At 41.0% G+C, this 25,702-nt stretch overlaps 2 protein-coding genes across 6 annotated transcripts in view; both read left to right on the forward strand.

The window, feature by feature from the left end:
- The window catches only part of galnt14 (UDP-N-acetyl-alpha-D-galactosamine:polypeptide N-acetylgalactosaminyltransferase 14 (GalNAc-T14)), a 233,650-nt gene extending 224,830 nt beyond the window's left edge, over window positions 1-8,820 (forward strand). The window contains exon 15 of the mRNA XM_085248120.1: window positions 6,217-8,820. Coding sequence (XP_085104246.1) covers window positions 6,217-6,375 — 159 coding nt within the window. The 3' untranslated portion in view covers window positions 6,376-8,820. The remainder of the gene's footprint in view (window positions 1-6,216) is intronic.
- Window positions 8,821-10,026: 1,206 nt separating this feature from the next.
- On the forward strand, window positions 10,027-18,822 carry angel2 (angel homolog 2 (Drosophila)). Of its 5 annotated transcripts, XM_085248115.1 has the most exons (9): window positions 10,612-10,973; window positions 11,592-12,493; window positions 12,957-13,168; window positions 13,781-13,850; window positions 14,377-14,807; window positions 15,068-15,203; window positions 16,203-16,272; window positions 16,404-16,537; window positions 17,217-18,822. In XM_085248115.1, the coding sequence occupies exons 2-9, from the start codon at window positions 11,599-11,601 to the stop codon at window positions 17,351-17,353; spliced, it is 2,085 nt and encodes a 694-aa protein (XP_085104241.1). In that variant the 5' UTR covers window positions 10,612-10,973; window positions 11,592-11,598; the 3' UTR covers window positions 17,354-18,822. The 5 variants fall into 5 exon arrangements, with proteins under 5 accessions (XP_085104238.1, XP_085104239.1, XP_085104237.1 ...); XM_085248114.1 differs by lacking the exon at window positions 10,612-10,973 and having other exon boundaries at window positions 11,578-12,493; window positions 17,190-18,822; XM_085248112.1 differs by lacking the exons at window positions 10,612-10,973; window positions 16,404-16,537; window positions 17,217-18,822 and adding an exon at window positions 10,027-10,244 and having other exon boundaries at window positions 15,068-16,266.
- Window positions 18,823-25,702: the final 6,880 nt, after the last annotated feature.

The raw sequence follows: 25,702 nt of genomic DNA on the forward strand, positions 1-25,702 counted from the left end.
AAGGAAGGCTAAATGGCAGGAAAGAAAAAGCAAACAGAAATAAGGAAGGGAACAAAGGAAGCAAAACCAAAATAGGGAAAGGAACAGTTTGAAAGGAGGAATTAAAGGAAGGAAGAACGGAGGTTTGTGGCTAATGATGAAGACAATTGAACACAAAAAGCGCACAGGCAGGTGTTTAAAGCTGGAGTCCTTGAGACTTAAACTAAAGGACTGAAACCACACACACACACACACACACACACACACACACACACACACACACACCAGTCACTGTGTATGTTTTGTTTGTGTTTTTTAGCTGAGCCACTAAAGCGGATCTCTTTCATGCAACTTTTAAACTTTTGTACCGAGACACACACACGCACACACAGTGTTGTTACATGTCCCACTTGAGAGTGTGCATACGTATGTGTGCGTGCGTGTTTGTGTGTCAGAAGGCAGGAAGTAGAGGGATGATAGCTAATTAGAACGGCGATCCACCAGAGAAACAGCCCAGAGCTGACTGGTAGAGAGACTCAGACCCAGAGAGAGAGAGAGAGGAGAAAATGCAGAGAGGTTAAATTGAGGCTAGAGAAATGTGGGCGCGGTGATGGGACGAAAGACACAGAGGAAGACAGCAAAACGGGGAGTGAGAGTGAGTGGTGAAGACGGAAATAAACAGACCGTGACAGACAGAGAAGGAGAGAGAGGCAGGGTGAGAGAGGTAAAGAGAAGGTGAGAGTAGACCGTTCAGTATGAGAGGGAAAAATTACGTTTGACCTGAGGAGCTGAGAGAATGTAGCCACTTAGATTCGCACTTACAAACACTTTGATTAACATGCGCTGAGTGCCATCTCGTCACTCACAAACCCAGTAGAATAAGCATCCAGTCACATACACTTCCACTAACCTCAGTTTTAGTGACAAACACCTCCTATAGCATACAATTACAACCACAGGCAGTTGCACCACAGATTTTATTTCCTTGCAGATGCACACACATCTGTAGAAGCCCAGCATGCAAGAAGCCTATAAAATTCCTCTTCATACAGTATGGCTATGCAGCCACTGTACTGCAAGGCCACCAGTGCTTCATTGCGAATAGACCAGAAAATAGTATAATAAAACAAGCATTACTCACCCACGCATGACTGCAGGGACGTGTAGGAACACTCACACCAATCAGGAGGGTCAGGGGCATGGATAGGGCCAGTGGTGGAATGTAACTTTGTCCATTTACTCAAGTACAGTTTTAATGTACTTGTACTTCAAGTTTTTATATGTTTTGTTACTTTCTTATTATTTTGCATATTAGAAAAGACATCTTTACTAATATAGCTACCTAATAGTATTAAAAGATTTTTTTGTTAAAAAAAACTTTATTTGTGATGGTTAAACATTCGCTCCGTGAAAGAGGCTATTAGAAGGAGCAGTTTTACCATTTTGCTAAGCACTTTTTCAACTTGAAAAAAGTTTAAACCTTGGAGGAGTGCCATTTTTCATGTAACACCATCTGCATGGCGTATTGCTGCACATGAGCATCAAAATCAAGCCAGATTTTTTTTCTACACTGTGTTTATTTATTATCACATACACTTTATGGTTAAACGTACTGTGTTCCACCTCTTCATCTTTGAATTCAGGTGTTCTTTCAGTCCCATTTCCACAGATGTATAAAATCAAGCATCTAGCCATGATGTCTGCTTTTACAAGCATTTTTGAGAGAATGGGTCGCTCTAAAGAGCTCACTGAAAAACAACAGAGGTGTCTCAGCACAAAAATGGTGCACCCGGAGCTTCGTGGCATTAGTTCCCATGGCTGAGCAGCTCCTGTAGGTGTAATGTGGAGATGGCTCAGTACTTTTGTACACAATACATAATGAATTGTTCTTTCATGCAGATCCCTGTCCCTTGTTCTTGACACATTCTGTGCCCCCAATTTACTTTTAAGTGAAAGTTCCAAATGAGGATAACTTTGATCTATTTTCAAGGTGCACATATTAGTGAAAGTAAATCTAAACACCATCAAGCTTTCTAATGTATAGAAAACATTATCGTGAGACCAGTGCATTTAAGTGTCTGACCTTCATGAAGGTCAGATCTGCTCTTAAGTTAGACTGAAAACTGAAACTTCATTATTATTGTGTTAAAAATAGAAACTCTGCAGTAGGACCTCAGAAGGCAGTGCACTTTTTTCCTTTGCATGTGCACATTTATTATTGATGGCAGACTTAGTTGTCCTCGACATGAGGGTGTGCTGCATAGGTTTCTGGAGGGATGTTCTTCCATTCTTCAGAAACTTCTTTTTTTTCCAGCTCTTATTTGCTGGAGGTGCTGTGTTGCTCTATTTTTATCTTTAAAACCCCAAAAGATGTTCTGTTGATTTCAAGCCAGGCACCATCCTGGGATGTCAAAGTTCTTCAGAAATTCCTGTGTGAAATATACATTTTTATTCTTTAACATTTGAGTGATTTTGCATGGAGTGTGTTTCTTTTGTATACTTAGACTTCCTGTCACACACTTCCGCTCGCATATTTTACAGATTACTTAAAATCTCAGCTTTTTCTGATTTCAGTTTTCCACAGAAGCATATCGGCTTGTGTTAACCAGATATAAATCACAGCTTGTGGTTTTTCTTGAACAGTAGGTTAGTAGCACAAGTTGTCACAAGGTAAAAATAGGCAAAAACATTGAAAGAAAGTTGGTCTTTCTGTCACGTCCTTAGGATGTTTCTCTATCACAAATCTGTTTTCTTCCTCTGAGGCACCAGACTGTTTTTTCCTGGAACTCATTTCTGTTCCTGGTGCCATGTCTGTTGGATTAGAACGACAACTTGCAGTCAAATCAAAAAATCACAGCACTAAAGAGATGGAGTCGCAGATGTTCAGAGTGAGAAGGAGCAGCAACCTTAATATTGTCAGAAAAAAGCGAATGGGCCTCATGCTGGAAACCAGATTTATTTTTGAATAGAGTACATGAGTCAGAAAATGGTTGGTGTTCACCTCTCTTTTAAAGGTTTGAGTTGTTAAACCTGCCAACATGTCCTCTATTCACCAAGAGGGAAAAAACACAGACACACAAAAACAAACTAAAAGCCATTTGTTTGATGAATTCACCTGAGATTTAAATGATAAGAAAGTGCAGTGGTGCACTTTAAATGTTCAGATATATTTCCTGCAAATCCATCATTGAGGCTCATCAGTGATCAGCCCCAGATTCATTCTGCAGCACATCGACAAGCCCAAACATCCAGCCTGAGTCATAAAGAACTATTTTCAGCCACAAGAAAAACAAGGAGTTCTCCAACAGATGGTTTAGCCCCCACAGAGCGCTGATCTTATCATCATGGAGCCGGTCTGCGTTTTCACAAAGAGACAGTGAGACAGCCTGAATTCACAGAAGATCTGTGGCATGTCCTCCAAGATGCTCAAAACAAAACCACCTGCCAAGCAGGTGTGCCTGCAGATTTATTATTTCAGTGTTGCTTCCTGTTTGCTGTGAATCTTTGAAAGCATCCTTATCCTTTTCTATTTAGAGCCAAAAACTTTTTTCAAGGTGTTTTATAGCTGATTAGATGCAGAAGTAACACTTGACTGTATTACTTTTACAGCTGCTGTATTCAGCCTCCGGTGGACTCTAATGAGACAAGTTCAGCATACTCCCTGTGCAGATTCTTGCATTTTGCACTTTGTTATCTCGCTCTTGTTCTTTTGTGCAATAAAATATAATAAAAATGAAGCTTTATAGTTAAACTTTCTAGCTGGTGACTTTGCTCTCACGCTCTCGTACAAATACGATAATTTCCATTTCCACCCTTATGACACAGTGGCTACATCCACCTTTAATGTACAGTCTCTTACCAGGGTATTTTGATACCTGTAGATTCCTGGAGAAAGGTGATTTCATTTCAGCCTGTGTTGTTCACCAGGTTGTAAAAGACTCCCATCTCCCTTGAGTCATCCTGAAAGGCAACAAAAGGCTTATGAACTTTAATGTGCAGTACTTAAAAGAGAGACAGTGATGTGTAGAGAAAGACCAACGCAACATGTTACTCTCTATAGTCTGCTGGAGCCGACACTAATGAGTTGAATACTAATTAATTTACTTTTAATTATCCCACCGTCTTTTTTTTTCAATTAAAAATCTCGGCGGCCCGTCGCTGTACTCTGATGGGCATGTCATCTTGACAATGCCGCAGCAGACCCACAATGCACTTCTACAGAACAAAGCTGATTTGTGTGTGTGTGGGTCTGTGTGACTGTGTGTGTGTGTCTTTACAATGCCTCATGAGATCAAGATACATGACAGTGATATGCTTCAGAGGCTCAGCAAATACAACATGGCCGCTCTGAGCCAACGTAAGCATAAAAACACTGATACAAGGAGATAACCACACAAACGTGCAAATTATGAAACACAAAGATACAGATATCACACAAATGGCACACACACACAAATAGTTTCTATTTTTCCCTCGTTTTGTCTCTCTTCTTTTATCTTTTATTCTGTTTTTCTTTGTCTGTCTCAGATGGCTGGGTTTCAGACCCACTGCTAGATAAAAGCCTCTTTTCATGTCTGATCATATCTACTGCTTTGTTTCACAGCTAAAGAATCCAGCTATGAATAATACACACACACACACACACACACACACACACACACACACACACACACACACAGTGTCTATCTGGTCAAAGAGCCACTGGATTGTTGAAAAAGTCAGGAGACTTCTCCATCTAGTGGTGACTGTGGGGAATCACATGCTGTCCATTGTAAACTGAAAGCGGTCAGAATTTATGATTACCTTTTAATCAATAAATGTAGAGAGTATAATTAGATGTGGAAGTACAACCATAAATATGTTTTTATTACCAGGTGGCTTCAAGTAAAGTTGGTGGAGTCATGTGAAAAATGTTAGTCACTTTGCATCTGTAGAAAATGATTTTAATGAATATTAAAGGTGAGAATAATTTCGCTCCTGACAAAAACACAGCTTTTAACATTAGTCTGAATGATTCCAATCAAACAATACAAACAATTATTGAAGTATTATTTGAGTAAAAAGGGAACAAATATCATCAGTGAAAGCAGTTGTAAGCTATTGAGCTGGCACATTTAATAACTCCACCAGGGAGCCTGAATCAGTGTTTGATTTGTTTTTATTATTAGGATTACTTAAATTACTTTCTTTTTTCATGAACATTTTAACAGCAGTTGAGCTTGACACAACTTAGAAGTGATTTTTGGAAGAATATTTTACCATTGTAAGATCCTAATCACTTATATGGACATGGGTCATAGACAGGCTGGAGCCCAACTCAGCTATAGGAGTGTGAGAGGCTGAGTACACCCAAAAGCACAGCCATGCACACCTAAGGCCAGTTTAGAATCACCAATTAGCCCGAGTCATGAGTCCCACTAAAACCCACACATCCACAGGGAGAACATGGCCCAGCTGGATGGAGGATATATATAAATCAGTGAAAACTTGCACTTTTCATACTTGTAAAATCTGCATACACATGCACTTCTGAAAGTAAAGATTTGATCACCAATAACAGCGTTCAGGATTCAGTGAAGCGTGCTTCTCCGACGGGTCCTCTGATGAGAATTGTGGTGCTAACCTCTGTTTGGTGGTCATCGTGCGGCGTGCGGTTCCTGGGGATTTCTGCTGAAGCATCCTGTTTTTTTTTCTTAGATGTTATGTTGGTGTATTGTTAGATTCGGTGGCGGCTGTATAGCCTGCATATTCCATGCTTTCTAAATTACTTCAGTGACTTGAGCGAGGCCTGCCATTCAGTGCTGTGTGTGCAGGTGTAACCCCTAAAAAACGTTTTCTTTTCATTTTCTTTTTTATGCGAAAGAGTGTGACATCAGCTCTGTCATTGTCAGATTCGTGTTTCTCAGCATATTTCTCTGCGGTCATACAGTAATACACCTGCTCAGCAGAGCATGACTGAAGACCTTTTCACAGCTGCTGCAGGTTTCTGCATTCATTAGATCCTCCGAGCAGCTCTTGACTGCAGTACAGCAGCTGGATCAATAGTGAGCAAAAAAAAAAATGAAGCACAGCAACAACAACAAAAAATTAATTTTTGGACTCCTTATTTGTGGTATGTTTTCCACACTAACCAGTAAATGTTTTGTTTTCTAATTTACATGAGATGATAAAGTAGTTAAGATTTTAAATGTTTGTTTTTAACTTTTTAAATGTTTTTTTTCTTCATTTTTCCTGCAGCGGTGGCAGAAGTCAGGGACTCACTTGGAGCACCTCGTCTCCCGGTTCTGCCTGGACTCGGAGATGGCTCTGGACGGGATGGACGATTCCCGAATGTTGGTGATCAGCCCCTGTGAACTGAGCGCATACACGCAAAGATGGGAAGTCCCCTTCTCCTGACCCCTGACCATGTGACCTTTACTCCCTCTTAAAAAATGTGCCCTGTCACACTCATCCCTCAACTCAAAGAGAGAATGCTGCTCACACACTGACCATGCATGAGCAATCATGTCACAGTGCTGCATCGAGGATATCTGAATAGAAAGCTGATGAAGACTTTTTTATGGGTCTTTGTAGCATGAAAAGAAATGCAGACCTTTCAGGTATAAAGACCTGATTTATTTATGAGCTGCACTGGTTTGAAATAATGTTGCTCCAAGAGAAGCCGGAAAATTGTGTGGTTTGGAGATTCAAGTGTCTGTATTGGAGAGTGAAAACCAAGTGCACCTTAAAACCCAGAACTTTCAAATAGCTGAGATGGACAAAAAAAACAAACAAAAAATAACAATCATAGAATGTTTCCTGTGTCTTTTGCAATCTGCTTTTAAAGGATGTTTAATAAGCTGGAAATTAAAACCAAGCACAGCTCGAGGTTTTATTTCAGTTGGTCAAATACCTGTCACTGTCTTTACTGCAGCATCCCAGTCGGTTTCTTACTGGGATCTAACCAGAAACTCACCAAAGTAAAGCCCCAGTAAACTGCACAAAATGTGAAATCTTTAGTCTGTCACACCAAGCGGGATGCAATCATCTCCAGTCTGGAATATATCCTAAGGTTTTTGTTTGTTTGTTTGTTTGTTTTGTTGCTTGGCTTAAGCTTTCATTTACTGCTTTGGGAATAGTCTCAGTTATTGAGGTTCTCAATTATGAGAACACTTTATGTACAAGTAACCCCTGTGATCCTAAAGCTCTGGCTCCACCCTGCTCTAAATGCTCCGTTTCATACCATTTTTTTCAACGGTAGGCTCTTTGTGATGTCAGTGAGAGAGGATATTCCTAAAGTGAGCACAAAAGCCCCACCCATCTTCTGTTCAAACCTTCTGTTTGCAAGGGGCAGCCAATCAGAAGAAAGTAAGCTTACAACAGCAGCTCCTAGTTTTTGTGGCATATGCCCCATTTTAGAAGCGCAACACTCTCGAGAGTTTAAAAAAAAAACGAGGATGAACGATAACAAAGGATCTTTGTGTGAGGTACAACTCCTCTAATGTTGACCTTTAAAGGTCAGTGCAGCAGCATCAGCTAACTATTTTTGTATACTCTGCCTAGTAAAAGCAAACCCAGTTTCACTTCATATTTTTCACCAGGTTGACAGTGTCCCACCTGCAGTGGCTCTGTGCCCCACCTACAGGACCTGCCCCACACTTTAAGAAACATAGGCTTAAAGGGTGGGTGGCCTTAAAGGAACAGGAACTAAAATGGCCTGTTTCAGAGAGGATGAACTTAGGAGCTGTACCAAGTATGAGATAAAGAAAGATTATTTTGAACTATGAATGATGCAAAGCCACCTTAAATGACTAGAATTGCTCAGTGCTCAGAGTAGAAAAGCGCTATTTAAATATGCCAAAACATTTACCATTTACCAAATAAAAATTAAGAAATGGGAAAAGGAATGCTGACTTTTAGAAAGCTTTGCACCTAAACACAGTCTAGATCTAGAGTAGTTTCTGTACGCCAACCAAGGCTGCCTACTCTGGGACTGCTAGAATTCCCATATTGTTAGTGTTATAGGGTTTGCACAGTGGATGGAGCATTTTAATGGGTTCTTTAAATGACTGTAACTTCCCCATTGAAACTTGGCCTCATGCAGCTCTCTTGGCCATGTGAATAGCTTTGATTGCAGAAATATGAGGAAGAGGATGAAAAGGAAAGAAATAAACAATGAGGGGAGTCACATTAGGTAACACAAAACCTGAAATTTAGAGCACGCCCTGGCTTAACTACAGGATGTAGCATGAAAGCAGACAGGACAGAGCTACAGGTGCAAATATGGACAAACAGTCACAGTGGAAAAAAATATGTAAGAGGAAGAACAGCATGAATGCAGCACATGTCAGAATATCTACATGCTGGTAAATCAAATCAGCAAATTTCTGATTCCTGTTGCCCAAATGAAGCAGCTGCTTCACACAGCTGCTGTGCATGTGAGACTTTTTATACACAAATGAGATTTTTTCACCATAATTACAAAGTATTGATATTTATCAGGCAAGTTTGGTAAATTAATAAAAATGATGCTATTTAGGGTTTATTTTAATAAATGTGTCCACTCTCGAGGTGTGCTATGATGCAACCAAACCTTTTGTTTTTCTCCTACTTGAGATTATTTCTGAGCACTCTGAATGGGCACGAGGTTGGGCTGGTGGAGCTCAAACCTGTGGGAAGAGTCAAAATCCAAACTGATGTTAACTGCAAGTCTTCTCTAAATCGCCTCTCTGTCTGTTCACAATGATTTTTAAAAATTGTAGAACTTCTTTGCGGTTCAGTTACATAATGTGTTTGACATCTTCAGCATCAGTTTGATATCCTGTTTGATTCCTGAATCCTGAATAAAGCTTTTATAATGGCTGTTTCTATTTTATTGACATGCTTATTGTGCAAACTGTGAGCTGCTGTTGGTGCAAACACGGTGCTGCTCAAAATATTTACAAAACTACAACTAATCTTTTCTTATGTTTTACCCTTTACACAGTTAGGTCCATGTTTGGACTATGGCACATTTTCTTGTGATCGTGCATCCTCACAGTAGACTTTATATTAATTCATTAAATTTAAGGGCTTTAAAGTACTGCAGAAACAGGTTAGAATTACACAGCCTCATGTTTGTTTATAATGCAAGTATGGTGTCATATATTAGCTTCAGAAATACAAGGGTATTTCCTTTGAGATCTGCAGCTGTGGTTGTGAAAGCTCTGTGTTTAACTTCAACAGAAATCAGTTTATCTTATGAACCAACTGGTTTTGAAGGTCACACCTTTATAACCAGTTGTACATCCTTTATAACTAAGAGTGTCTTTGACAGTGAGGACCTGACTGTTCACACACTGGCTGTTCTGTCCTACATCAGCGTCACATAAAGCAGAAGCCCTGGATGAACAGTCATGTCAAAACACTCCTCAAACCACGCAAATCTGCTTTTAGGTCCACCATATTACCAAATTCAGGGGGCAGTCCAACACAGTTGTGGACCTGAGCATGCATTAACAAAAGAACTAAACACCTTCTTCTCACACTCAAAGTCCACTTTAATCATTCCTGTACCCAAAAAATAATCTACAAACAGCCTCAACAACTTCCACCCCAATGCACTCATACCTGTGATCACTAAGTCCCTGGAACAGCTGGTCTTAAAGGTTTTTTTCTAATTTATTCTAAATGCTACTACCATGTAGCTGCTTCTAATTTCATTGAATCTTTGATGTTTAATGACAATTAAACAATTCATGACAAAAGGATTCTGATTCTGTTTGGTTTAAGTTTCTTTGTCTGCTTTAAGAAGTTTCTTGTCATGAACACAGACCATTGTCAACACACAATGGTCCGTACTGCCCAGATTTTCGAGTTTTAAATGCATCATTAGGCTCTCCGTCCGTTTACACGAGCCTTCATGTAACTCAAAAAAATTCTGTGAATATACACATGGGGACGATTTTTGTGCTGACACCATAGTACTCCAAATCTGAAAATTAGCTAGAAAATTCTTCATTTGTGAAAACTGGGGAACAAAACTGGAACGAGGCAGGGTTTGTTTGTCCAAACACACACACACACAGAGAGAGAGATACCGTTCATTGCCTCTGTGCCCACTCCTCAGCTCTAACAAACCACTGCTTCTCTAGCCACACTCAGCAAACTATTACTCCGACACAAGACAGCTCTATTTCAGATTTCAACGACGCATTATAACAGAAAATGACACAGACTGGAAGGTGACATTTTGTGTTTAAAGAGGCTTTAAACGACACCGCTGTCTTCGAGAGGCTCGCTTTTACGTAAGTACAATGACCTTTGTTTTAATTCTTCATTCACGGCGCTTTCAATAAAGAATCCTAGCTGTTGACATAATTCACGGGTTTCTTTAATAATGAGTCGCTATCGCTTTTATAACTGATAACCTCAACGTTTGAAGTGACATTTCATAATGCGCTCGATAAAAATGTATAAGCAATGGTAAGTTACGTTGCACCCGGACCACTTTCCGCACCGTACCCGGTTGTCTGTAGTACCTTCAATAGTTTGAATCATATCACTCACTGTTAACTAACTCAAGTAAAAGACTACAACATCCAGCGCGAGAAAGAGACGCATGCGAGAGTGATGGTGATGCATTTATGTAGCCTTGAAAATGTTGGGAGTTGCGCTACCAGCTTTGGCAAAGAGCAAGATTCCTCTGTAAAAGCGGAGTGTTTGTTTCGTTAGCTGTCATCCCACTCTTTAATATTTGACACACCTTTTTTGTAGCTACACTGGTACGTTAGCACACAAAATCTGCGCCGTATGTTGTCCCTGTTGGATTTGACGAAAAATACTGACGGTACATGAAGCCAACGCCTCATTCCGCGCTTTGTTTTTACGTTTAGTTACGTAGGATTTCGGGGACTCGACTTGTCTTGATCTGACTGCAGATTCAAACTCAAAGGTCGAAACTTCCATCCTGTTATCTCGTTGTGTCTGAAAATGCACCCAAGCTGAGGCTTAAACAAAGTCGCCGATGACGACACGTAAGTCGACGTGAGCTAGCAGCTCCGGGTTAAAAACGAATCACAGTGTTTGAGTTCTGTTAATTTTCAATGCGGTTGAAATCATTTATAACAAACGCAACGTCAACTTCTGATTGGTGATTCGTCCTTTTAGTATTCGCCTACTCGTTTGTTGTGTAATCCACATTTAAACACACATCAGTTTTAACTAGAAGTGCTCCAAAACAACCAGGGAAGCAGCAGGTAGTTAGCAACTAGCTTAGCCATCGCTGCTTCTGGTAGCTGTCATTTCAACAAAGCAGCTAGAAAGTTGCATGTTTAATGAAGAGTTCATATAACAGTTTTGATAACATGTTCTTGGACACCCCTGGGCTTTTTGCCAGTTATTTTTGCGATTTTAAACTAAATATATGGTTTTGAAAGTAATTTTTGCCTCCACTTAGATCATTCTCTCATCGTGTTATTTCAGACAATAAGTTATCCTTAAATCTAACTGGCAGAAAAATTTTTTTATCATTTAATCTAACCTGCAGTTAGATAAAAGACATATGGATGTAAAAATAGCAAATTCTCACAACTGAGAACCTGCAGACATCGGCTCCGTGTATTGATTCCCCCCCCCCTAATGTCTCCCTCCAGTCATCCCATGTTCCTTCGCCGGCTGAGCTCTTTGAGCTCATCTTTCCCACCCTGCAGTCTTCCTGCTCTTTCCCAGGCCCGCTTCAAGAGCAACACTGATTCCTCTGCGTCCTCCTTCCTTCCCCAATTCATTCCCACCCCTCATCCATGGTGGTCGGTGCCAGGGTTTCCACCCTGGCCTTCTCGACTTCCCCACTCCCACCCGTCTGCCCTTGAATCTTTCACTCACAGGGCATTACACCCCCTGAACATCAACCTTGGTGACTTTGGTGCTTGCCGCTCATTCCACACCTCTGCAGACCACTTGATGGAGTTCCCCGACAGAGACAGAGGGCCGCCCTACAAACGGAGGAAGAGTGGAGAGGAAAGAAAAGAACAAAATAAAGAAAAGGAGGGACCCAGAGGAGGAGCAACAGAGGGTAAGGAGGGAGGGTCCAAGAGGGAGCACCATCACCTAGATTCCAGAAAAGATGGCAGCCTTCGATCTAGTCACCACTTCAACGATGGAACTAAAGACAGAGTGAAGAATAATGTCGGGAAAGATGTCAGAGGGGAAACCAGCAGAGATAAAAATGTGGAAAGGACTAAAAGTGAGACTAAAGACAGACAGCGAAGAGAGAGTGCAGACAGAGATCATCATCATTATCATCGTCATCATCATCATCATCAGCAAGAAGGACATAAAGAATCACAGCCAGTGATGCACAAACCCAACCAATGGTTCAAAGGGAGGGGGTCTCAGGAGCTGGATGGGCCTCACAGGGACACAAAAGGGACTTCAGAGCAGCAGAGGGATGGATGTAGTGATGGAGGGCAGCCTCGCAGCACCACTTGCCCCTCAAACCTGGGGCAGGTACCTGGAGGAAACACGCAGCCCTCTCCACCAAGAAGGGCTGTGAAATGTGAGTCCTTTTGTTAAGTATAATTACAGTTTTGATGTGTCTTTTCTGCTGCTTGAAAACATGTTGGAAGCAGAGTCTCCATTAAGAGATCAGCTAGGAAATTTTCCCTCCACAGAGCAATAATCTAAATCTGAAAAAGTCCAAGTAAAAGCAAAGGTGGAGGTCCTGTCTGTCCCACAGTGGGAACCCTTTTTGGGGAAAGCAGCTGAATCATGTCAAAGACCAGAACAGCAATCTGGCCTGTGGTTTGGAAATGGACATTTTGACAGATTCAATCCTACTTTTGTGTTCAAAACAGGCTGTGAACCTGCATGGAGACGGTGTAATTAACTGGTCAATACAATTCAGACTAAAAGCAAATTGCACACAGAAATGGCTAATTCTTGTCTTCTGGCTGCAGATTCTATTTCTTCATATTTAGAGATTATATTTCCAGCTCTCCATTTGTCTCATCTCTCCTCAGCTCTTCAAAGACACTGGGAGTCCTGCAGCACTGACCTCCACCCACCAGGCGACAGTTCAGTCTTTGACTTCTCGGTGATGTCCTACAACATCCTCTCCCAGCAGCTTCTGGAGGACAATGCCTACCTGTACCGACACTGTGACCCGGACGTCCTGCCTTGGGAATACCGACTGCATAACCTACTGGCAGAGATCCAGCACCACAATGCTGATGTGAGGGGATGCAGTGTCATAAAACGTATTAATACGTATAGTTTAATGGTCTCAGGAGGAAGTTTTGCCCTGATGTTCAGTGGTAAACCTGGGCTGGGCCATAAAAGGAACATATTATCTACTGGTTACTGGCAATTAAACTAATCAAGTGTTCATTTTTTGGGGAGAGTTTATTCATTCCACTTGTAATGATGACTCTTCTCTTTTACTTCTGTTGTGCTTAAGTTTAGAGAGTTACATTCAGTAAAACCTGTTAGGAGTTTGGCCATCACAAGTTACAGGCTGTGCATCCTGATCTTTTAAATATCTTGTTACTCATCTTATCAAAACTTATAGGCTGCACTGGATCCTTTATCTGATCCTTTATCCTAGGTTATTTGGAGTTGACATTAACGTATCGATTAAGCCCATTTAAAGCAGAAGTGAAATTGTTGCCACAGAGTTTGTAACACACAGTGGTTCAAAGTCATTGTGCTGCATCATTAATAGGAGTTGCAAACCACCAGAAAACAGCAAAATGCACAGAAGGGTGTTGGTAAACGTGTCCATATACTTTTGGCTCTTCATCATAAATTTATGAGAGGTTTTTTTGTTGTTGTTTTTTCTTTTTAGATCCTGTGTCTTCAGGAAGTGCAGGAGGACCACTATGAAAACCAGATTAAGCCTGCTCTCCAGGCACTAGGTACTGCTGCTCATTTTTGTGTGTACATGTGTGTGCTTGGGAGGGCCGTTAAAAGTGAAAGACAAAAAAAGTGAAGACAGATAAATCTTCCCTAACTAGTGCAAACAGACTGTATATTAAAGATGGGTAAAGCGACGTTATTGCCACTCACTGCTTTTCGGAGTCGAGACTCGAGCATTTTGCTCCTTTCATTTCATTTCTCTTTTTTTTTAATCGATCTTCTGAGTTGTGAGTCTGATCACAAACTCAGTTTCACTGTTACACCCTAATTCACAACCTGCTTTATTGGTTATTTTACTTCAGATGGATCTGAAAACTCATCATTAAAGTGTTTTCTGAGGTTGAAATGTTATATAAAGCATGCTGAGCTGGTGGGAAAAGCAATATATAAGAGCCAGCCCAGGTTTAAGGCCTTTTTGCTGTGGTAAAATTTGATATAATTTGATTGTTTCTGTCTGTGATATTTCTTTGTCATTTATTCATGATATTTTTAATATAATAACCCATCTTTGTGTGTGTTTGTCAGGTTATCACTGTGAGTATAAAAAGCGGACAGGAAAGAAACCAGACGGTTGTGCCGTTGTCTTCAAAACCTCCCGCTTCTCCCTCCTCTCCTCCAATCCCGTCGAGTTTTTCCGGCCCGGCGACACCCTCCTCGACCGAGACAACGTGGGACTGGTTGTGCTGTTGCGACCTAACAAGAGCTTCAGTCATTTAAATCCCTCCTCATTCATCTGTGTCGCCAACACCCACCTTCTCTACAACCCCCGGCGAGGTGACATCAAACTGGCCCAGCTGGCAATCTTATTGGCTGAGATCAACCGACTGTCCCGCCTCCCAAACGGGCAGGTTAACCCAGTGGTTTTATGTGGGGATTTTAACTCTGCTCCCTGGAGTCCACTGTACAGTTTCCTGACCACAGGCTGCCTGCAGTATAGTGGAATGCAGATTGGCATGGTGAGAATATTGTGCCACTCACAAACTGATCAATTAACTTATAGTTAGTAGACATTCTGGTCGTTGATGGTCATTCATGCAAAACTGTCATCTGTGGTTTTCAGTTCAGTAAATCCAATTTGTTTTTGCCTGGTTTCTGTCGCCTCACAGTGTCCATTTCCCACTCATCAAAAAAAGAAATACTCGATGCTTCAATCCCCAACACTCACTTCTCCGTTTTGTTTTTCTTTCCCCCTTTTCTTTTCTGGGTGTTTGTGTAGGTGTCAGGTCAGGAAAACAGTCCCAGAGGTCAGCGTCTCCTCATGTCTCCAATCTGGTCTCCCAGCCTGGGAATAACCCATCAGTGCCAGTATGAAAACAAAGCTAGTGCTGAGACCTCGCCCACCAGCCCTACAGGTAAACTTTGGAAAAGCTGTTTTCTCAAAAGAATTCTGGAAAAAGTCAAAAGATTCCAGCCGGCTCGTTGTTCAGAGAGGTGGTTTCTCACACTTAGAGCACAGTGGGAGTCGGTTTGCGTCAGCTGCACTTCAGGGCATATCGTGCCTGGTTTACGTGAGAGAGCTGCCGGCAGGATAGTTGACGACCACTTGCAGTTTCTGCTCTTTTCTCATACGGTGCTGTCAGAAATCCCACATCACTGTGTGCTCGTGAGCTGGCAGGTTAAAGACGCAAGGTGTCTGAAAGCACTTCCAGTAGTACACTGTGCACGCTACATAATCAGCTGCTTAGTGTGCAAGAAGTGTGAGAAATGGTTCAAGTCGAAGAGCTACTTCTCGATGATTTTACACTGAATGATCTTCCTGACTCGACCCTGCCTGTTTATCCAGGCCTCAGACTGGTGCTAGTAGTGCACTGGCTCGTGGACTCCCTGTGGCTGCGTTTAGCTCTGTCTCAAAGGACTTATTAGAAATCAAAATATAGCGAATCCTCTAATAATATAGAACTGTATCAATGGTTTGCTTTTTTTCTCCTCTCCTTCAGCTATTGAGGGCACAAAGTGTCCAACCATCCACTTCCAATTTTCTGACCATTATGAGTACATCATGCCTGTACTGGTATACTCCAGATAGCCATTTTTGTCGGTATGAACATATGTATGTACTTAAAATAATAAGTGTAATTATGTGTGCTTCTCTATCGGATGATGTCTAGAAAAATTCAGGCCTCCAAAGCTTAACCTGCATTTAATTTAACATCCACTTCGCAGTGCAGCACGTGATTAGGCAGGTTTGACTTTGATCTCCATTTGTTTAATCTTTTATTCAGACTTTGCTTAGAAAGTTACTCATGTTGTCCTGGATTGTCGCCAGTTTGCCTGAGAGATGTTAATAGAGTTTAGTGATTAGTGTGTTGAACCTCGTCACTAACAACCGCCTGTCCTTTTCTCTCCGTCAGCTGTAGAGGGAGCGATCTCTAATCTCAGTGTGGAGGATCTCGCTGCCAAAGCTGCTTATGAATTCAGCAGGTAAAGTCTCGCCGTCCTTCTCTCGTCACTCCCTCCTCCTTTCATTTCTGCCTTTTTAGTTCTCAGTAATTGAAAAGCTGGTTGTCGCCATAATAAAAATGGACAAACTCTCTCTAACCACGCGTATGCAGAGCGTGGAGGATCGAGCACAGCCTGAAGCTGCAGTCGTCTTATCAACATCACCTGATGCCTGACAGGAGACCTGAGATCACCACCTGTCACTCCCGCACGGCCCTGACAGTGGATTACATCCTGTATAGTCCCGGTACGCTCTCTCACAAACACACAAACACACAAAGGTCAGATTTTCTTTAGTATTTCTATTAGTATTTAAGTCTTTTAAAATCTCAGACTTTAAAGATAGGTACATTTCCTTTAATTGCTGTAAGCGTCTATATTGGCAATAATATGCTTTCTGTAGATGATCATGGGTCCATCTGGGAACAAATGTCTCTAAAAGGCTGTTAATAGATTGAGCAGGCTGTTAAATCCTTTACATGTACAAACCCTTTCACTACTGCTGCTGAATGTGCCTTTATGGCTGTTTTTAGCTTCCATATCCAAATGTCCTTTGTTGACACTGAACCCTCAAAACTGTGACAGAGGCGTGAGAAATAAAAAACTTCTGTATGAGTTAATGTGAAAGGGTGACTGTTGTTTCTCTGCTTGGAGTGGCTTAAAAATGAGATGTGCTGTTTAAATGGAGTCGATTTCCTACTTTTTTATGGGTTAATTCATTTATTTGTCTTTATGTTACCATACCGTCACTGGTGACTTTTCAAACAGTAAGATCTTAAAGCTGTATTAAGTAATACCTGCTGGAAGCCACTATCTCTGAATTCCTTCTGCTTCTTCTTTAATCTTTAATCTCTTTAATTCAGTTTCTCTCTTTTCCCTCTGTCCTTTTTCTCTGAAAGATTTCGTTCCACCTCCCTCACTTCCAGGTGGGCGGGGCCTCCAGCTGCTGGGCAGGCTGTCATTGGTCGGCCAGGCCGAGCTCGAGGAAGTCAACGGCCTGCCTAACCATCGGCACTCATCGGACCATCTCCCTCTCCTCGCTCGTTTCCGCATTTGGTGCTGAAGCGCTGCAGGTCCACTGAGGAAAGTAGGAATGTTCAAGGAATCTGCAGTTTCTTCCCCACATAAACAACAAAAACAGGATGAACATTAAATGCTGGGGTGTTTAATTCAGTATGTGATTTTATTATTAAAAGGGAAAACCCTTTTCAAGTCCTCTCCAAGAGTGGCTGCAAGTTAAATTAATGATTTCATACAGATTGCTTCACGGAGTTACAACAATATTTATTTTTCTCTATTTTTTGTGATTAAACTATTGATACTATTTCTACCCATCTATACTATTATTACTTTTCATGTCTTGTTATGGGATGAAAAACAAACAGAAGGTAGAGGAGGAGCCTAAATCCCCGTTGAACCACTTAAATTATAATTTGTGATGTTTTCTCCAAAAATGCCCCATCTTTAAGTGGCAAAATGTTTAAGTCTGCTTATGAAATGAGACCCACTTGCTAAATGGCTTTGTGCAGAGGACTTTCACCTGAGAGAGTGGGGATGCTTATGTGGTGGGAGGAGCTTGAAGCGTAAGGAGAGGTATCTTTCTAAAATAACATTTTTTTTTCTTAGTTTAATTTATTTTTTTTGTTCAGGCAGGAAAAAGTAATTATGTTAAAGCTTTTCTTGTTTTTCCTGCTGCATGGTGGCGCGTCCCATTTCTTAACCCCAGCAGGCGGTTGTTTTCCTGCACATTATGTTCAGGGGTTTTAACTAAAAGTTTAGGTCTTGTTCTTTAAATGACGAGTAAAAAATGAATTCTGGCAGTCTGGATTTCCCCTGAAATGATTAACGTGTTCATATCTCTAAACATCCAAATGATCATCATTTTAAAGCAGTAGTAAATATTTAATTTGACATTTTTCCCACCATGTAGAGATGTTTACCATATTTTCTTTCTTTTGTTTTTTAATAAATAGAAAGTTTTCTTTCTTACTAATGTTTCCTTTCGAGCTGTATCGATGAAGGGATGGATTTTAAGTCACTTTTTAAAGCTGAACGTTTACTGTAGTGCTGCTAATTTGGAAAACTTGATCATTTTCTTTTGATAACAAGACGGTGCTCATTCTCCTTTAAAAACTAACAAAATATAAATAAAAGTTTAGCTTGTATTTCTAAAGATCTTCAGAAATATCTCCTGTGTCAGTTGCATCACAGCCATGTAATGATTTTCTCTTATATTTCACAATGTGCCAAAAATTAAACTAAGCACTATACAGCACTCAACTAGTTCTCATATATTTCAATTATTTATAGTTAAATTAAGATGTTATATGGAAAACATGGATGTATATGTCCGCTGAGGAATCTAAATTTTAATTCTGCATAAATATCAGTATGGTCGGTTGTTACTGGAGCGGTCTTGTGTCATATTTTCACACATGTAAATACTGAAAATAAAGACTGGATGTATTTTTGTATCATTTTAAGGAGTTGATTTTTGCTGGAAGTTTACACTTTGTAAATAAAAGTTCTTTTTCTATTACATTTACCTTTGGTTTCAATCATTTTTGCATTTTATACACTGACTTCTAATAAAGCTTTAGCACTTTTTGTTTTGTTTTTTTACAGTAGTTTTTCTCGGGCTAGCTTAACAGACTCATTGGACTGTAACTGCTCATATTCAAACCATTAATTTGAAAATGATGTGGTAGTTGTTATTTTGTGTCACACACTTTAGTTGTTGTGGTTGTTATGTGTTGATATACATTTGGTGTATTAAGTTAGCTCATGTATCTTGTCAACCTACCATCGGCTTTTTTGCCCTAATAAGAAAAAACGAAATAAGTGAACATGTGGTGCCACTCATTGGTTACTAAAGTCCTGTTTGAAGCCTCGCGTTCAACGTTTTCGTTGTCACCATTTTGGTGTTTTGAAACTAGATGTGAAAAGTGAGGCTTTGATGTCACTGAAGCCAACTCGTGGCTCAAGAGTTGGGAGTTTGCCTTGTAATCGGAAGGTTGCCGGTTCGAGCCCCGGCTTGGACAGTCTCGGTCGTTGTGTCCTTCACCAAGACACTTCACCCGTTGCCTACTGGTGGTGGTCAGAGGGCCCGGTGGCACCAGTGTCCGGCAGCCTCGCCTCTGTCAGTGCGCCCCAGGGTGGCTGTGGCTACAATGTAGCTTGCCATCACCAGTGTGTGGATGACTGGATATGTAAAGCGCCTTGGGGTCCTTAGGGACTAGTAAAGCGCTATATAAATACAGGCCATTTACATCAGTTTACAGCTTCATCATTTTGCCTCCCAGCCCCCCCCCCCCCCCCCGTGGAGGAAACTTACAGCCTGCATTCAGAGTAGCTGTTAAAATGTTGCATACAGCAAGATTGCATAACTGTGTGCTGCAAAAGGAAAAACACTGATATATGGTCATAAACAAGACAGACAAGTGGCCGAATTCATGCTATATTCTAGTTGTTCTCAAGTTTATTTGAGGTGTTCTTATTAGACTTGTAGGCAATTTTTAAAAATTATTGTATTCTTTAATTTTTCTTCGTGTTCATTGATACTGAGTTGCTTTTTACTGCATATTTTCATGTTGTGCTGTTTGTTCTGCACTAATCTGCATGAAAAGTGTTATACAACATTTGGTTGACAGTAATTTATTGCCCTTCCTACTGTTCATCTTCTACAGTAACAGACTGTTTTTTGCAGATAACAGGTCCACAGTAAAATAACTTTACTGCTCTTTAATCTGACTGCCAGTACTTTACTGTCCAGGATGTTCACTAAGTAGTACACACCGTGTATACTGATTACTGCATCTTGGAATATGTTCTCAGACTATTTTAATGTTTCTTTTTGCCCATATTTAATAGAAGATGTCATTGTTGCCCTGTTATTTGGTTCTTGGAGAAATAATCATATAAATTAGGATCCTGCTGTTTGTCCTCCTGGTGGGAAACAGTTGTTTTTTTCTCTACAGTCTTGCCTCTTTGGCTGTTAATGGAAGTGCTGGTGTAATTGTTTTTGACGCAGAGTGTGCCTCTGCATAACAGGCCCCACATCTTTCCACATTAGCCTGAGTGCGATGGTGACAAATGGCTGCATCGTTTACCTCAGTTCACTGTGTGCTCAGGATGCAGAGCTTTTGATATTCTGAGCGTCACTCCGCACTGCAGCAAGACACTCGGCTGGATCTCAGCAGGCTTCAAGGGCTCCTCTCTGCATCCTATTGCAGAGTCGACGGGGGTCGGGTTTCAAAACTTGCCCGTTTACAGAGAGTAACATTATAATCAGGAAAATTATACAAAGTGGAGTTGGTATTGGTGATTTCTGCAGCATTTATGAGCAAGCTTCTGTCAACAGCTGACCTCTGTGAGTCTTCTCCGATGCTGCTGATGCACAAAAGTTTGTGCCCATCAGATTTCTTAGCAGCATACCAACAAGCTTGTGGCAGGTGTCTTTGGAGTTGTTTGAGTTTTGGCCACTAGATGTCAGCAGCAGAGTGCTTGTAAACAAATGAGGTGGATGGCAGGTGAATAAACACAGTTTTGGTTGGTTGAGAGGTGCAAGATGATGACGATGATGGATTCAGAGGTTTATGTGGATTTTTGCTTGAAAATCATCTTGAATTCATTACTAAAAACTGACTTAGAGCTGAGGTATGTGTGATATATGAGATATGAGATGTTGCACTCACAAGTCTGTGAGAGAGCTGCAGCACTGCTGGTACAACCAAAGTCTTTCAAGAAGCAAAAGTCACCATCTTAAAATGCTGTATTTTGAGCACTACCAAAATGATTTAATATCCTTAATATAATATCATAAAACTGCATGTATAGAATAGTTAACACTGATTTAAAAGCAGCTTAAAATGCTTGTTAACATTGTGCCAAAGTAAGGTTTTATAAAATGTTTTCTGTATCTTTTTTTTCTGTTCAGGATTCTTTGAGTCTCTGGTTCAACTTTGACTGGAAAAGGTGTTTAAAACCTAATTTTAGGGGAAGTCAGCTAAATCTGAGCCTTTTTTTTAGGACAGATTTGTTTGTGTTTGTTCAGTGATTAAAGTTAATACAGACGAAGTTTCAAAATAACTGCCCGGAATTTCAAGATTGTTGCACAGTTGAGGTTCTGAATGTCCCTCAGTGGAACAGATGCTCACAGACCAACAGCATGTAGCATGATGGAGAGGACTGGAACTGGCAGGTCTGCTACTGGCGCACCCGTCTCCTCTCTAAATGATGCTGGGACCTCATTCTCACAGATGATCGAGTCTTCTCTTATTTATTCATTTATTTTTAAACAGTGCATAACCTGATAATTACTGCCTTAAACAACTATTCTATTTACCAAAGTGGGTTGATTCGCTGAGTGTTAACATGGATGTGAAGTTCAAGAAGTGTGAATGCTTTGACTGTGTGTGGCATTCATGAGGGTAGCTCCCTTGCATGCCTCCTGTCTCCTCAGCTCACCTGAACAATACGGCAGATTTCTGGAATCTTCAAGGAAATGTACCTGTAGCCAAAAGGCTTTGAAACGTGTGTGGGTTGCAGCAGTCCTAAAATCAAATCTGTAATCTGAGGAGGTGCTGCAGATGAAAGGTTTAAGTCAGTTTAACACAGTTTCAACAGGGAGCTTTTGCTCTGAAAAGACCGCACAGGTTGCAAAGGGACTTTTTGGGTTGATGTGATTTGTGGTCCTGGACAGTAAAAGGTTTCACACATGACCCCCAGGAAGGACAAATAAAAAACCCAGGGCCAACCAGAGACCCAATCTGACCTCTCTTTTTCATAACATTGAGAAAAGCTCTGCTGGCTTCTCATCTCTACAGTTTGATCCCTGTGACAGTGTTTTTGTGCTCACACACAAACATTACATCACATTAAGCTGAGTGAGGTGAACCTCCCCTGCCTTCCAATCCCTGAGCTGCTGCTGAAAAATGAAGGATTATTTCTCTAAATCTGCTGCCTCCATGTGCTTGTCTGAAACACACACACATCTGCAGTGGAACGTAAGCAGATTATTTTATCAAAAGGCTGTGTAGCACAGAGGTGTACGACGGTGTGCACAGGAGCGTCACTTAAAGAGGAAGAACACACTGTAGTTTCCCTCTGTTTGTCTTCTTTCTGTTGTTCTCCCTGAAAGTTTAAGGAGAGTTTGCTGCGAGTGCGTTTAGCTTTGAACTTCACACCAGAGATCAGATTTGTAGGGCTGAGCTGCTGAACAGTGCTTCAACAGGAGAGGAGAAAGTGCCGATTTTGTTGTTTTCTTGCCTTACCCGCACTTTCCTCATGAACGCTGCATCACGTTGGTCCCGTGCTGTTTGCTTTTCAAGATTGCTGGAGGGCTTTGTGCTTTGCTGGATTTTGTGAAACATGTTCTCTGAGATAATTACGAATCATAATTGTTCCATACATTTAGCACTGAGTCAGCCAATGAACCAGTCTACCGTTCAGTCAGATAGACATGCTTGTGTAATTGAGCATGCTTACTTTTAAGATTAACCCTGTTCATTCACCAGGAAGTCCAACAATCACTCATCACAACCAAGGTATGCAGAGAAGCAACTCTGAACACACAGCACGTCAAACCAGAACAGAAAACCAGGACAGGTGCCACTCCTGTTAGCTAACAGGAAACTCAGACTAAAAGTCACGTGGGTGCACCAAAACTGTACAGTAGAAGACTGGAAAAACATCTGGTGAGTCCTGATTTCTGCTGCAACTTTTAAATGGCAGGATATTCTGATATGGTGTAAACATTATAAAAGCATGGAACCATCCTGCCTTCTGTTAGCTGCTGGGCTGGTTTGTAGACATATTCTTGGTACACTTTGGCTCCCTTTGTACAAACACCACAGCCTACCTGATTATTGTTGCTGACCATGTTCATCTCTTTATTACCACAGTTTACACAGATTCTCATCATGGATGTGCAGCCAGCAAATCTGCAGCAACAGTGTGACGCTATCACATCAATATGGACCAAATTCTCTGAGGAATATTTCCAGAAACTTGTTGGATCTGTGCCATGAAGAATTTAGGAACCACAAAGAAGCTATACCTCATGAAGTGGATGATGAGCGTATGAAGCCAAAAATGCTTGTACTAAACTCATTTGACAAGTATGCTCCATGTTTGTGCTTCTTCAACATGTGGATAAAACCAGCTTAAACAGGTGGTTGTCCAACACAGTCTTTAGTAAAGTCTAAATGAGCATAACAGTTCCCCTTATAAAGAGATCAAGTTACATCAAGTTGTATTTGGCTGCCAAGACATGCCAGACAAGTCTAAAAAACGTTAGCTAGTTTTCTGGTTTTAAGGATCTATTAATCAATCCGTCACTAATTTGTTATTAATCAGTTTGACCACAAGGTTAAAAACATAGAATATTTATTAAAAGAACACATGCTGCTACAGTTGTTGATAAAAACAGCTGCTATCAAGACCAATCACACTGTAACAGTAGGAGATTTACAATAATAATGATCACTGGGCTCACAGTTTCTCCCACTATTGATTGCCATAAAACAAAAACAAAAAAAACCTCACACTGTGTTTTTACACAGGAAATCTGGATGAAGTGTGCATGTGTGTGTTCTTTAGAGCACTTTCCTCAAACTCAGTGTTCATCAATCCGATCCATTGGCTCCAGTCGGTCCACTGAGCTGTTAAATCAAATTCATCACTGGATAAATATGCAGCTGGAGTTTCATTTCACACACAGACACACTTATTTTTGCTTTTCATGGGCCACAAACTAGGCTGCCTGTCCCTTTGTTCTTTGCAGCACGAAGTAAACGTGTCCGCTTTACAGGCTCACAAAAAAAAAGAGGAAAAAAAAGAAAATCAGGCAAGAAAACAGGAAACAAAACAGCTTTTTTTGCTTTCTTATTTTCACAGAACATCTGAATAAAACCGGTGAGCCAAACACGAAAGGAAAACGTGCAGTCAGCGTGAATGACACGTTATTCGTGGAACACACGAGGGCAACTCCCCCGAGCAGAGATACAAGGTTGTAATTAAAGTAAAAACATTTCTATCTGACACGGCTGAGGCACTGGAAGCTTGGCGTGGATACGCGTCACAGTCCACCAGACTGTTTGTATTTATATGTGTTTAAGTGTGTCAGCAGCTGTGGCACAAACAGATTTCTATTTTTTTTTTTTTTTAATTACTGGATGCAACAGCAGGCTACGTCTGTGATCGGCGTCCTTGTTCTAGGCCATCAAGATGGCTATGATGGCTGTGACATCTGTTGCAATAATGTGGCTGCAGGAGGATTTGGGTTTTTTTGTAATGTGACAGTACTTTTAATGTAAAGCTGATTTATGAAAAGCTGAACTTAAGAACAGGATATAGTACATTTTACAGTATAGCAGTGCCTCTCAGAGGGACTGGTGGATCTGTGTAAAGCTGCTGCAGGGGGGAAAAAGTGGTAGTTTTACTGAACAGTTTAATACTGTTAGCCGCCCCATCACACAGGCCTAGAGTCAGTGACCCTCAGCAACCGCTTCTTTGGAAAAAAGCCCTCGACCAGTTTGCAGTTGTTAGGTGATACTGATTGCAAAGAGGTAGATGGTGGTGCGCTGAAAACCTCCTCGTCATTAATTAGGTCCACTATTGTTTGGTGAGTAATTGCAAGTTTGTGTCCTCAATGCAAACTATGGGCAACCGTGGGAATCTGCTAGCAACCAAAGCAACTTTGTGACCAATTTCACCTGGCAACCACCAGCAACCACTCGTCAGCTGGTCAGTGAAGGCGCATTTTTCCCTAGCGACAGGAAGTTGCCAGAGAGTTACCAATCAGTCTTTAAGCATGCACGAATTAGGTGATTGGCTGAATATTTGATAGAAATTAAACCAACTTTTTTTTTTGTTTTCCAATCTTCTGAAGTCGAGCATGACGGAAGAGGTTTGGGAACAAGACCAGAACAGTTAGCGTCAGAGTGGAGAAACATGGTATGAGCACTTGAAAACAACTCAAAGGCCTTCAAAAACAGCACCTGCTACAAGTACAGGCTGTTTTTTTGTTTTTTTTTAAAGAAACACTTGTCATTCAAAATGATAGATTACAATCGATTATTAAACTCCAAATAAAACTGATTCAGTCAGATAAATTGTCAAGCACAGAAGTTGCAATTGCAAACGGACACAGAAACAAATGTAAGTTGCTACATGGAGTTTAACTGTTTCAGGTTGCTTTGCTGCCATTTGTGACCTCAGTGAAACGTAACATGATGCAGTTTGTGTGTCCCTGCTCAGCAGTCTGGTTGTTTATCACTGTCTTTGGGTAAAGTTTTGATCTTTCTCTTTGAACAAAGTCATCATAGTCATAGAGAGCAGTCTGAAGTTAGGCCCTTCGAAACTTGTTGATCATCAGTTTGTAGTTCCAAAAATACAAAGGCATCAGTGCCTG

The sequence above is a fragment of the Mchenga conophoros genome, linkage group LG15, assembly GCF_057382185.1.
Source record: "Mchenga conophoros isolate Kocher_MC1m ecotype Shallow Benthic linkage group LG15, M_conophoros_male_GT1.1, whole genome shotgun sequence".
Classification (NCBI taxonomy): domain Eukaryota; kingdom Metazoa; phylum Chordata; class Actinopteri; order Cichliformes; family Cichlidae; genus Mchenga; species Mchenga conophoros.

Bases quoted from the DNA above. Each gene is read 5' to 3' on its own strand.
- angel2 (XM_085248112.1), top strand. From the start codon at position 11,599: ATGTTCCTTCGCCGGCTGAGCTCTTTGAGCTCATCTTTCCCACCCTGC. The intron at 12,494-12,956 runs GTGAGTCCTTTT...ATCTCTCCTCAG, and splicing joins ACCAAGAAGGGCTGTGAAAT to CTCTTCAAAGACACTGGGAG. The intron at 13,851-14,376 runs GTACTGCTGCTC...TGTGTTTGTCAG, and splicing joins GCCTGCTCTCCAGGCACTAG to GTTATCACTGTGAGTATAAA.